Here is a 13430-nt window from a genome sequence, read left to right as displayed (position 1 = left end):
TCAGTGGATCTCCAGAAATGTGTCTGTGTTGGTCAACTCAAAAAGGAAGAAATAGATGTTGCAAGGATTTCTCCTAGCTGTGCTTTTTAGCAACTGATTTAAATGTTTGTAGGGTAAATGTATATAGGTGGATTTAGCTCTGGAATCAGGGAAGTTGGCTAAGTCCTCAGTTTCCTTTTTGTTTGCAAGGTGTTCTGTTACATAAATAGTATCAAATCCATTTCTCCATCACCACGCTCCGCTTCCCCAGCCCCTTGGAGAGTAAACTTTGGATAATAACAAAACTTCAGTCTGTGTTTGTTTTCCCACTTCTCAAGAAAAGTATAACTGATCTAGACCAATCAGTTGGAGGTGATGCTCACCTGCCTGTGCTAGGTCATGCCAAAACCAGGAGGGATTACTCAGTCAGCTGAGGTGTATGTATTTGCCCTTGAGGACTGCTGGTGGTAGTAATAAGGTACTTAGCTCTCTGCTTAGAGCCCCACAAAATTTGAAGGATTTTCTTTTCTGTATTGTGGTTGGGGAAGAAGCTCTTCGGTTTTAAAAAAGCCAGACTCTGTTTGCTGTGTCAAACAGGTAGCAAAGTATCTTGCATCTTTAATAGTCCCTTTCTTCTTGACACAGAAAGATACAGGTTTGCTTGTGTTGTCTACTTTAAAACATACGATACTGCTGTCAAGTGCCAACAAATATGTATAGCAAAAAGGCTAAACTGTGAAATAAGGTGTCTGAAGCATGTATTCCTCCTTGCTTTTGAAGAAATAACAAAGTGGAATTCACCTGTAATTGCTGGCACCCTTAAGCATTGATTATGTTGGTGATGGAGGAGGTTTGGTGGTAGAACAGGCTGTATGAAACTACTTTCAAAAATGTCACCTCTGGGTCCTAAGTCTAGGGGCATATTAATTTGTCAAGTATGTACTGGTGTATCATCATGTCATACTCTTTTCTGGGAATTGTCTAGATGTTTGTATGGATGAGATACAGGCTAATGCTCTTGTTCTGCAGCCCTCACTTTCCTGGTATGGTTTCTCTTAGTACAAACTCCTGCTGAAGGTGTAGAAGACATGTGGTTTGGGATCCAAGTGCAAGATGTCATTGATGTCAAGGTGGTTTTTGGGAGCTCTAGCATCTAATTTGAGCAGTGAGACTGTCAGACTTACTGAAGCAACTGATATTTTGGGGGCAATGAATTACAAATCTGACTGGCATTGTCATGGTGCTGGTAGGGGGAGGCGCAGTAACCAGAACATCTGTGAGACAACAGAAAGGGTCTCTGATGCACCTTGCTTGTAAATATTCTTGTTATTTGGTTGTGGTTCTTTGTGGAGAAATAGGACTGACACTTCAGAGTCTTTTCTCAGTGAAGAAAACCATCTGAAGGTAGTTTGAATTATCCACTGTGTCTCAGAGCTTGGGCCTGTGGCTCAGTCAAGTGGCTGTTGAGGTGACAGCAAGGACCAAAGTGAAATTTCAGGTACATATTAACGTGTCTGTGAGAAGGTTATGAAGGAGCAAAGAACAGTTCTGAATAAGCATCTGAGGACACTGACTCTTGCCTTGCCAGAATTAACTTGTCAGTTTGTACTGAGGTTGTGATTGTTGCTAGGTAAGTTGAAAAGGTGACTAGTGAGGTAAAGGGCTCTCTGCAGAGCAGTGTGCAGGCTGGAGGCACCTTGTACTCCAGCACTGGCTGTGGGGCTCCAGAGAGCTGGAGCAAACATTTTGTGCACAGCCGTTAAGGGCAATAATGAGATGCATTGTGTAGGGGAAAGATTTTTGGGCACTGGGAGGCTGTCATTTCAGCAAGTCCCAAAGCAGAGAGAAGATGGCTTATGATTCTTGATTGTTGTTGTAATCACCTGAAAGATGACTTGAACTCAGTCTGTTTTGTGCTGGCCGGGGAAGTGTCCTGAGACTACCTGCCTGCCAGCTGACCTGGGGGACCATGCAAGCAGGGAAAAGGAGTTAGATACACTCAGAGCCTGGAAGAGCATCTGCAGTGATGGGAACTTCTGGAAGAATATTCTGGTGTTGGGAATTCCACTCCTCAACTGCCACCTGTTCTCTCTCCTGCTCAGCATTTCACTACATAAGTTGCCTGGACGTAGAAGCTCCTGCACTTTTTCTGGTTCCAAGTATATTTAATGTGAAAACTGGAAAATATTTAATGGGCTGTTGACACTCTGGATTCACTGGCAGTGCAGATCTGTTTCAGGAGGTTAAAGTTCAAGACCTGCATGTTCCTAGTTTTACTGCTTCCAGCATCTGGTTCTAACTTTCTTGGCTGTATGGTTCATGAATACACTTTTTTTTTTTTTTTTTCCCGCATCTGGACAGAAAAAACAATAATGTCCAGCTTGTTTCAGCTGCTCATTATCTGAAATGAATTGAATGCTTCCTACTGCCTTTCAGGAAGCTTTTTCTGGGATCAGCTGTAAGTAAACTTCTTGCAGCTTTTACTGCAAAGCAGAAGTTCCACTAAGTGCTAATGTTTAATGTAATAAAAATTTGACCCGTGGTTTACCAAATAGCTTATTAATGTTTTAAGCATTTTATTGTTATGATCTCTTGAGGCTTTTTTGGATAAAATTATCTGCATGTTCTAAAATGCTGGATTTCTTCTGCAGTGCTGAATGGTCATGGTGTATTGTATATATTTTGGCAGCGTAGATCCTGTTCTGTGCTAGCTTTTTAGTAAAATCAATGTATTTAATTAAAAGTTCAGAGATGAGGGTACTTCTGGGTTTTGGGACTGTTATTTTGTGAATCTCTTCTCTCCCTTCCTCTCTGTGAACCCTGTCCTAGTTGCTCTACTTCAAATATTGTTTTCAAACCAACAAACAACAGCCTGACCTTGCATTCTGATACTACTTTCCTGAGAAAGCTGGTGTAAGAATTTGGGAGAGCAGTCTCATGTCTGCATCAAGGAAGGAATCAGTTGCAGACCTCTTTAGTTTTCCTTTTGAATTTAGTTCCCTGTCACAGTGCAACTTGTTTTGCATTCATAGTTTGAGTTCCATTTTTCCTGTTCTGTAGTTCCCTAGTAAAATTCAGTTTGTGTTTGAGATATGTTTCATTTTTCTGTCCAAAACTGTTCACAACTGCAATCCCCATATCTTCTGCAGCATTATTTGTTGTTTGTGGGCTTTTTAAAATTTTTTTTTAATTTTTTTTTTTTATTTCAGTAGTGTTTTCTTCACCTGTGAATTTTTGTGGTGAAATAGTTCAAGGAGTATTTCAGGCAGGTGAGTTCTTGAGGTATGCAACAAACAAGAATATGTACGAAACCCTTCAGTTCAGGAAGTTGAAAACCTGTGTGATGTTAAGTCAGTATGTCAAATCAGATCTGGTAACAGATTAACCTGTAAACAAAACCCAGATGTGTCTCTTAACTGTCTAAATCTATTTTGTCATTGAAAGTGTTTAGAAGTCTACTTGCATTAACTGCCTAGTATATTAAACCAGAATAGAAAGTAAATTGTCACCCCTTCTGTTGCATGAAATACCTTTTAGAGAAGTAGAACCTTTTAAAAGAAGGTTTATTTTGCTGATGAAGACTGACTTTTATTATAAAATAACCCCCACAGCTGAACAGCTCTTGCCAAAGGATTTGCAGAGTTTATCTGCTCCTCCAGGTATACTGTGAGAACGTGGGGAATATGTGCAAATGACAGAAAGGGTTTCCTATGCAGTTTTTTAATTTGTTCTGTTCACATTATATAGTAATTTTGGTAGGGATGGAAGAAATTGAATGCTATGAAGGTATGATGCAAGCTGAGCTGTGCTGTACACATTTACAAAGTTTTATGCAAAAGCTGAGTTGAAAAGTGACAATATTTGCAGGAGGTATGAAATTACCTGCTTCACTGAGGGGATCAGACTGGATAGTTAAGCAAAATAGTTGTGTGTATCTTTCATTTTCTAATTGGATTAGCACAGTGTATTAACCGTGGGTTTCCTCAGGTTTGTATAGATTTGCCATCATGTCGTCCTGCAAGCTCTCCCAAATTCATGTGCATGAAATACTGGGGAATAGTCCAGATATCCCATCACTGTGCTATGTTGCTCTCATGTTCATGGGCTATGGCAGCAATAGAGATCTAGACAAGACTGTAATAAAGAGCTTTTACATATAAATGCTAGACATTTTCTGCTTAGGTTTCAATCCTTTGCTCACCAAAGTTCATCCTGTACAAGTGAAAAGTGTGAAGAAACAAATGGTGGGGTCAATTTTAGTAACCAGAAACATGCAAAAGTGTCCCCTTGGGACTTAGCTGTGAGCCCCAGGTTGTGGAGTGTCTGGACTACGGAGGAGAGCAAGTGGGTTGCTCACTTCCTGCAGATGGTGACTCTTGTGTGCATGCAAGTCCTGGATCTTAACTGACCAGAGAATTTACAGAGGAGCAGGGAAGCATCTAATGAGGTTTGGCAGTGTGGGGGAGTCACTGGGATGTGTACATTACATAGTGCTTTCCTGGAAATCCTGTATGAAATGGTGCTGGACCATGAAGGGGAATACTGAGTATGTGTCCCCTTAGCACAGAGATTTGGAATCTCTGCAGTCACATGTCTCAGCTGCTATCAGTCTCTGTCCAGTGGGCAGGAAGGGTGGAGTGGCTGGTAGAAAGCTGTTTGTTGGAAATTGTATGATAAATCAAATAAACTTAGTAGCTTTGTGTACCTCTGGACAGGGTAATGAATTTGCAGATTATCTGAGCAGGAAGATGCCAATTCATGTGAATTAGGAAGGATTCTAATTCATTTTCAAGATATCTGGCAATACAGAAATCTCTTGGGTAGATCCATTTACTATCACAGACTACAGATTAAAAACTCTCTTTTGCCCACCCCCTTCCTGAGAAGAATCCTTGAGTAATGTGAATAATGGCTGGTTGCTGAAGGGACTATATCCTTCCCTTTGTTTGATGTGGTTTCCAAGGCCTTGGGAAAGGCAAGTCACTCTATCCTGTGGGCATTCATAGTGGTCAAATTGAAGAAAGCTTTTTGCTACGTGATTAGAAAATGCAATATGTAAGTGCTTTGTGGAATGTTGGGCTTTTTTTTTTGCTTTTTTTTTATTTTTTTTTTTTTTTATTTCTACGGACTATTGAAAATTAATGCTCTCATATTGCATCTATACCATTTATTCAGGTCTACTTATTAAAGCAGATTGATCCCTCGGTTCAGTTGAGGTAAACTTGGCTATCTGGGTTCCCCCACAGTTGTCTCAATCAAAGAGGTAATGGATTTTTGAAGGACTTTTTCAAGTACTAAGTCAGAAGAATTCTATCCTTAGAAGCAACCTTAGTTCTTTGGACACTGTTGTAAATCTGTGCTATTTTCCTGCTGTCTGCCAGTTACCAAGCAGAGTGGCATTTTGCAGTGGCTCTTCCTTCTGGCAGCAGAGCAATTCTCTGATCAGCCCAGCCCTCCTTTCACATTAAGCAATAACAGAATGTTATCCCCAGTGTACTGTGAACTCAATCTCAGCTTTTAGGACTGTTGGTCCATGAAGGTACCCACTGTGTTTCCATCATGTAATTCTCAAAGAGAATACTGGGGCATGAAGTACTCTCTTCCCTGCTTGAGTGGAACAATGTTTATATGTAAACCAGTTGTTTGTTTTGCCTGACAGAAAAACAAAGTATAAAGTAATGAATGTGACTTAGGTCCTGTGTCTCCCAGTGGCCCCTGAGGCTGCAGGTGCCTTTCTGCAGTAACCAGCCCAGCTCTGCAGAGCTCTACTGGGGGAAGTTGGAGACTCTGCTCTGGGCTCTGCAGTTACAGCAGAAGCTGTTGAGGTGCTGCTGAGTGCTAGTGGCTCCCTGGGGTCTCCTGTGCAATTATCCTTCCTCTGAGCTAGTTCAGGGAATCTCTTCCTTCTGAATATAATTTAACTGTAAATGTATGAGAAGGCAGAGGAGCCTTTCTTTTTACACCTGTCTCAGGCTGGGAATATCAGGGTGGCTTTGTCACATTGAATCTTTGTAGTAGACTTGGAAAATCACCAAACTGCTGTTTTATCCTGCTTTTCCTTTCTTAGGAATTATGAAGGGAGGAGAAGAATTTCAGGCACAGTCAGTACTGCTGTTCTGCTATGGCTCTTGCTATTGCAGTTAATGGCATAACTGATGCTGCTGGGCTTTAATAGGGATAGTATGAAACAAAATAGTGACCAAGTTAGAATCACAGGTGAGGTCCCTTTATGGCCTCTGCTTCCTCCAGGCTGGAACACCTTTTGGGTTTGAGTAGTGGAAAAAAAAAGGTTTCCTCACCCTCAGGTGGAAGATGAGAGTGCGCAAAGGCTGTGCATGTTTTGATCTCTAGGGCAGGGAAAGAGGTTGTGAAGTCTCCTTCCTTGGAGGTATTCAAGAACCCTCTGGACACAATCCTGTACTGCGTGCTCTGGGATGACCCTGCTTGAGCAGGGAGGTTGGACCAGATGACCCACTGTGTTCCCTTCCAACCTGACCCATTCTGTGGAAGGTGCTTGTGTGTCAGGGTGGGATCTCCAGAGACAGAGCGGTGCTTGTTAAAAGTGCCAGTCTTGAGCCACTTGCCAGCCTGTCGTGGATTTTACCAGTAACTTCCAAGAAGTGAGTAGGACTGGCCCTGCGATAGGGTATAGCTGTTGGTGCAAGGTTTAGGCAGCAAAATTGTTTCCAAAGGCTGAGTTATAGAAAATTTAAGGCTGGAGCACTGCCTAACCATTCCATCCCGCACAGAAGGGTTCCCCTCCCTTCGGCATGCCTGCAGAGGGCACATGGGTGTGAATTTGGTGTGTTGACTTAGTCTCGACAGCTTGCTGTGGTCTCTTATTTATGTTGTTTAAGCAACCTTTGCACCTAATGCTGCATGTCACTGTACACTGAAGTCTGAGCACCTGGAAGAGGTGAGAAAAGCAAAGTGAAATGGAAATATGTATCGATTCTGCTGTTCAGCTGGGGAAAGTTACTGTAGAAGTTAGAGTGCTCTCAAAAACACATTAATGCTGCATTTGTGTTTCACAGAGAGGAGGAAGCTGTTTATCAAGTAGCTGATCAGGAAAATGCACTTGGAATGCTCTGCTTTCAGCATTGCATTGCTTTTTAAAAGTGGTAATTAAAACTGCGCCCTTCCATTCTTCTAATTTCTCCCACAGCCCCTCCACGGCACTTTATTGTCCCCTGCAAAGGGATGTAGGTTTTGTTCTACTGTGGGGGGTGACCGGGTGGTAAGTCATGTGCTGGATTTAGTTAGAATGTAATCTTTTGGCCATCTGCTCAGGCACTCCCTGTGTTGCATTCCTCTCCTTTGCAAGCAAGCGTTAAAGTTGATCTGGGATGTGCAGGTGTTCAGAACACTTGGGTTCCCTTTAACTGAATATGACCATGTGTCTACTTAGAAGGTTTGAGCAGAGTGTTTTCTGAGCCTTGCAGTAATTTGGCATGCTTAATTTTAATTATCTCACTGGTGTATGTAGCACCTGCTCAGAAAAAAACAACCCATTCAGACTGTTGGAAAACTATGTGGATAACAAGGCTTTCTCCTTTGAACTGAGTTTAAGAATACTCTGGTGCATGCTCTGCTGTTGTTTTCTCATCCTCCCACAGTGATTCTGGACATTTTTTTAAAATTTCTGGCTTGTGTTTTCCTTTCCTAGTCTTTAGGAGTTTGTCTGACCCTCCAGTCCTTTGTAAGTGTTGGCTATAGAGCATCTAGAATCTTGGTATGGCTTTTTAAAAAAATATTTTATTTTATTTTATTTTATTTTATTTTATTTTATTTTATTTTATTTTATTTTATTTTATTTTATTTTATTTTATTTTATTTTATTTTATTTTATTTTATTTTTATGGGTTTTTTTTTTAAGTTGCAGGCAAGACTTCCAAGTTAATTTCTATTTTGTGTCTATTAGAGTAACACCAAAATGGTGAGAGATGTCAAGGGGGAAGAAAAAAAATCTCTGGATGAACTTAATATTTACTCAAATTTTGTCTGCTTTCTAATAACTCCATGGAATAGCTGTGTCTCTGATACGCTCAAGTCTTTTTTGGAGATTAAATGGATCTTTGTGTGCAGGAAGAGTAGGTGCATCACTGTGCATCTCTTTCATTAAGTGCTTGCACATGGCAGTGCAAAGCACTAGGGCTTGCCTTCCTTTCTAATTGTCTATCATTTTCATTCCCTCCCTGGTGTCCTGCTCATCCTGTGCAGTGGCATAGGATCGGCACAGTTCAATCTTTGCATCTGAATGGATGGACTTTGTCTGCTGCTCAATTTGCTGAGAGAAGCTATTTGAAACTGAACAGAATTTGACATCTCCAGCTGGTTTAAAAATGCTTCTTCCCCAGACTGCAGGAGTACTGCTCTCTGTAGAGTATCCCTCTCTAGTGGGATAACTAGGAGTGAGTCAGGAAATACCTGATCTAACCATTAATTTATATTATGTTTAGGTTTTTGCTTTGTGACAATGCAGGAGCAACTGTACCTGTAAAACCTGGTCTTGCTGGGTGCTCTAGAGAATAATTTCATTTTGTGGTACAAGTTTTATATTATAAAAATGAGATTTTATATTATAAGAATATACTGTTACATATGGTTTGATTTCAAAGTACTTTTGTGCTGCATCATGTAGCAATGACTTTTCAGCCTTTGCTGTAATTCTGACTAACTAATGCATCAGGTTTCCCCAGAGCTTCAGAACTCAACTTTGAGTCCTTCCTGAGAGCTTGGCATAGAGGAGATCTAACAGGGAGAGGGAGCAGCTGTGGATACAAAAGTTTTCTTAGTAGTGTTCCTTTGGAAAGCTGAGGACCTTTGTGGCATGGTGTTTGGTGCAGTGCATCTGACCTGCAGATTCCCTGGGCTGACAAACAGGGTGGGCCTTAGCAGTGTCTAGCAGCCTGTTCCAGCTCCAAACTCCCAGAAATTTAAGCTCTTATATGGGGAGTCCTGCAGTCTCCCAGCCAGTCCTGGGGGATGTTTTGGGAGCTGCACTTTTGCAGTACTTTCCCATGGGGCTAACAAAGTAAAAACACATCCAAGTCTTTCATGGGAACTTTTTGGACATGCTGTGCAGGCTTGCAGATAAAGCAAAAGAATTACTGGTGAGATAAGACTCCCAGGTTTGTGATTCAGCTCTTAGCTGTAAGTTCTATTTCTGCAGCTAAAGGTGTAATTTATGACATGCACTTTGTCTAGAGGCATTGTGTTCATTCCTGGGAGTTGCTAAGGGTTCAGTTTTTGCCATGTGGGTCTGCAGCAGGCTTGTGATCTTTGTTTAGTCTGGTTGCTTCCCCGGGATATCTGTGGGACTGCTCTTGCTGAAGCCCTAAACAGGCACCCCCTCAGCTGCCGAGGCAGTGCAGGGTTTACTGCCTTTCCTCAAAGGAACCTCTGAATATTTAGAGGCTGTGACTGTAATGTACAAATGGCATCTGTCTCTTAGTTTGCATCTTGCTGCTGCAGAGGCTGTGTCTCTTTGTGTTTAGGAACCAGTGGCCCACTCCAGCTGCTTTTTTAGCAAATAATACCAAATTTCTACACTGGGGTTTCCTCTGCTTCCCTGCTAACAGTAGTGGAGCTTGTGACAAGCAGGGAGCGGCCAGATGAAGCTTCCTGTGTGGCCACTGCCTGCTTGTGCCTTTTTTCCTCAGGCACGTGCACTTGTTTCTTTGTCTCCTGCCTCTTGCAAAGGAGGCGAGCAGGGAGGTTCAGAGACTAGCTGGTGCCTGTCGACTTCAGGGCAGTATTTGATGAAATGTCTGCTTTTGTGCGGTATGCAAAGGAACCTAGAAAGTGGGTAAATTGTCCCACATATTTCTCAGTGGTTAATCAGACTGATTTGGAGATTTAAAGGCATCTGTATCTTCAGTCAAGAGCAGTGACCCACACTACTGTATGTTTTGCTTGCACCATTAGGTTCAGCATCAGGAGTGCATCAGGCCCTGAATCTGGGAGAAAATGAACCAATTTATTTTGGACCTAAAGCTTGTGGGCCTTGTCAGTCTAGGTGAAAGCTGCAGCCCTTTAAACAGTTACAGTTCCTAATGTACCTGGTGCAGCATTTTCTTTCATGTGGGCATCTACCTGGACTGTAAATGCTTGCACAGGAGAATTTCTCAAATAGCAATCTCAATAGACTGTTATCACACTCTGTTGCAGCTCTGACTGTAACGGTGTCAGGGCATTTTTAAAAAAAAAAATATTTTTTAATATTTCTTTCTAGAACTTTTATATTGAAAATTGGACGCTGGGAGTCTCTAATAGATATTGGCAGCTCTGTTGTCTGGAGGAAATTTTGCTGCACTAGCTTTTAAATATTTTTGTTCTCTAGTATATCTTGCTTCCTAGCTTGTTAAGTATGTTTTCTTCTTAGTGTTAGTTTGCCACTGGGACAGCTAACTGGAGCCTAGAGATGTCTTCTCTTAGTGCTTACACTTAGCAATTCTAGTGAGGATATGAGCTTGCAAAAGGGAAATGTAAACAAATTCTCCCCTAGGTAGACATGGACCTTCTCCATTTGGTGAGATAAGAGCCAATACTGTTTTATGTTTTAACAATTATATTTTTATATATAAATACTGTCCTGGAATTAACAGAGTAGAGCTTGTAAAAATGACATTTGAGTTTACACTGCTGTTTGTTTGGCTTATTTAATTTAATTGCCAATGTCATAGTATAGAGCTACTTACAGAACTACTATTCAGGCTTGATTATTTTCAATTTGTGCTCTGCTATACAGTGTTTGGAGAATTACTTTGTTTATAAAGAATTATTTATTTCTTCTAGAGTGTTTGTATGTAACTTTGTAAGTGAGCTGGTATGAAATGACATCTTGCTAAGCAGCAGTAACTTCTGGTTGCAAAGGGGTGATGTTGAGATTGCTTTGCATTAGACATATCACATTGCTTTCCAAACATTAAGCCTGTGATTGTTTTTTTAAATGCATCACTTTAGAGAGCTGCCATGGGGTACAACGGAGTTTTTGTCTCCAGATTTGTTTAACTGAGTGTGACTTTCCAGCTACCAGGACTGTGCAGGGGATGTTGTCAGTTAATATGATGTACTGTGATGCTTTAACTCAAAGGAAACTGTAGCAGGACAAAATCACTGACAATCTCTTATTTTGTTCTTTTCCTTTTTTCTCTTTACAGTAAAAAAAGCTAAACTACATGGACCACCAGGTAAGTCATGCTCTTCTGCTTGTTTGCAGCAATGGGGACTCCAACTCTCTCACTGCTGTTTGTGCTGCTCCCTCCAGTTTCTCTCCACCTCATCTCAGCTCCTTCATGTTCTCCTTAGGAGTGACCTAAACTACCTTGAGAATCCAGGCAGTTTGAGTTAGTAGAAAACTTGAGGCTGTGACCTGGTGCCACAATGGTAAGAAACTTCTATCTGCTCAAACTGACCTGAACAGCTGATGAATGAGGAAATGTGTTCCTTAACTGTTATCCTTCTCCACCCACCCGGCCTTCATTTCATCCTGCCTCTTTCCCTGTTCAAAACAGGGTCTGAAAGTGTCCACTAAGCAGAACTGGTGTGTGCATCTGTGGATTTAGTGCCTTCTCAATCCTGACTGGGGTTGCTGGATGGAACTGCAGGAGTGAATCATTCTCTTATGTGGCAGTCTGTAATGGCTGTGCTTGGAATTAAAATCCCATCCACTAGGTTTTATGTCTGGAAAATAAACCAAAAACAAACAGCTGGTAACACCCAGAATTTACAGTTTGGGCAACTTCTTTTCACTCTGGTTCAGAAGCTAGCAAGGAATTCCTTAGCAACAAATAGATTTATCAATTGAAATTTGATGTACAGTTTACAAAAGAATAAGCACTTTCATAAAATTCCTGTAAATAAAAACTTCTGGCATAACACATCTTCAGGTGTTTAGATCTGAAACAGTTGCCCACCTGTATTCATAACTTAATTGTTCAGCTTAATTCTTTGGATATAGCCATCCTCAGATTATGGCAGAAGACTTTCCAGGACTCATCCATATTCCATGGCAGATCAAGATCTGTCTGTGCACCAACCTCTAATTTCCAGGGAAGGAAAGCTGAGTGCCCAGACTGGAAGGGAGACAATGTGTACTTTATCTTTTCCCTAGAGACCTGCTCACAAATGCAAAAGATTTGTCCTCTAGACTAGGTTTAACTCAGCCAAGTTGTGTGGTTTCACTGACAAGCTCAGTGTCCCAGGATGATGCAGGAGTAAAATAGGCAGGGAGGGTAATGTAGTAATGAACAATTGGACATGTAGGAATCACAATTCAGTGACTCTGACTCCTTCCTGAGCTTCTGGATCATGTAATTTCTGTTTCTTCCCTTCATGTTAGAATACTGGAAGCTAGATGCTGAGGTGTGCTATAGTAACCCACAGCTATGATGCATTAGAATTATCAATCATACAGTCATGGAATGTTAAGGATTTGGAAGGGACTTAAAGAATAATCATCTAGTTCCATGCCATGGGAAGGGACACCTCCCACTAGACCAGGTTGCCCAGTGTCTTATCCTACCTGGCCTCAAACACTACTAGGATTGGGCATCCAGAACTTCCTTGGATAACCTGAGCCAGTGTCTAAACACCATCACTCACAGTAAAGAATTTCTTCCTAATATCTAACTAAATTTCCCCTCTTTCAAATTGTACCTATTACTCCTTGTCCTATCACTATGGTCCCTGATGAAGAGTCCCTTTCTGGATTCTCTGTAGGTCCCTTCAGATATTGGAAGATTGCTGTGAGATCTCTACACAGCCTTCTCTTTACCAGGCTGTACATCCCCAGCTTCCTGAGCCTGTCTTCATAGGGGAGGTGCTCCACTCTCGTACTGACTTTGTTTCCTCATCTGCACTTGCATGGCCTTCCTATGTTGGAGATGCCAGAACTGTATGCAGTAATCCAGGTGAAATGTCACAAGAGTAGAGGGGATGAATTGTCTTCTTTGACCTGCTGCTCACACTCCTTTGGTTGCATCCCAGGATACATTTGGCTTTCTGGGCTGTGAGCACTCTCAACTGGCTTATGTTGAGTTACTCAAAAACCACCTTCATGAGGTTTACACAGTCCCACCTCTCCAGCCTGTCCAGGTCCCTCTGAATGGCATCCCTTCCCTCCAGAGCATGACTGCACCACACAGCTTGCTGTCATCAGTGAACTTGCTGAGGGTGCTCCTGATCCCACTGTTTGGGTCACTGACAAAGATAATGAACAGTATCAGCCCCTGTTCTGACACCTGAGGGACACCACTTGTCAATGGCCACCAGGTGGACAATGAATCGCTGACCACAAGTCTTTGGGTGTGGCCAGCCAGCCAGTTCTTTATCCACAGAGTGCTCCATCCATCAAATCCATGGCTCTCTGATTTAAAGATGTTGGGCAGGACAATGTCAAATGCTTTGCAAAGTCCAAGCAGACAATATCAGTTACTCTGCCCCATCCA

The 13430-nt window shown here is 41.8% G+C and overlaps 1 protein-coding gene across 5 annotated transcripts in view; it reads left to right on the top strand.

Annotated features, from left to right (window-relative positions):
• The window catches only part of UNC13B (unc-13 homolog B), a 206015-nt gene that overhangs the window by 15211 nt on the left and 177374 nt on the right, over positions 1-13430 (top strand). For 4 of the 5 annotated variants that reach the window (XM_053931585.1, XM_053931584.1, XM_053931583.1 and 1 more), the window contains exon 2: positions 11142-11171. In XM_053931585.1, the coding sequence (XP_053787560.1) occupies positions 11142-11171 (30 nt within the window). Of the gene's footprint in view, positions 1-11141; positions 11172-11287; positions 11368-13430 lie in introns of those variants that run through there. The other variant, XM_053931586.1, reaches the window with a different exon arrangement.

The sequence above is a fragment of the Vidua chalybeata genome, chromosome Z (assembly GCF_026979565.1).
Source record: "Vidua chalybeata isolate OUT-0048 chromosome Z, bVidCha1 merged haplotype, whole genome shotgun sequence".
NCBI classification, from domain to species: domain Eukaryota; kingdom Metazoa; phylum Chordata; class Aves; order Passeriformes; family Viduidae; genus Vidua; species Vidua chalybeata.
This window is presented reverse-complemented; position numbering and strand designations above follow the sequence as displayed.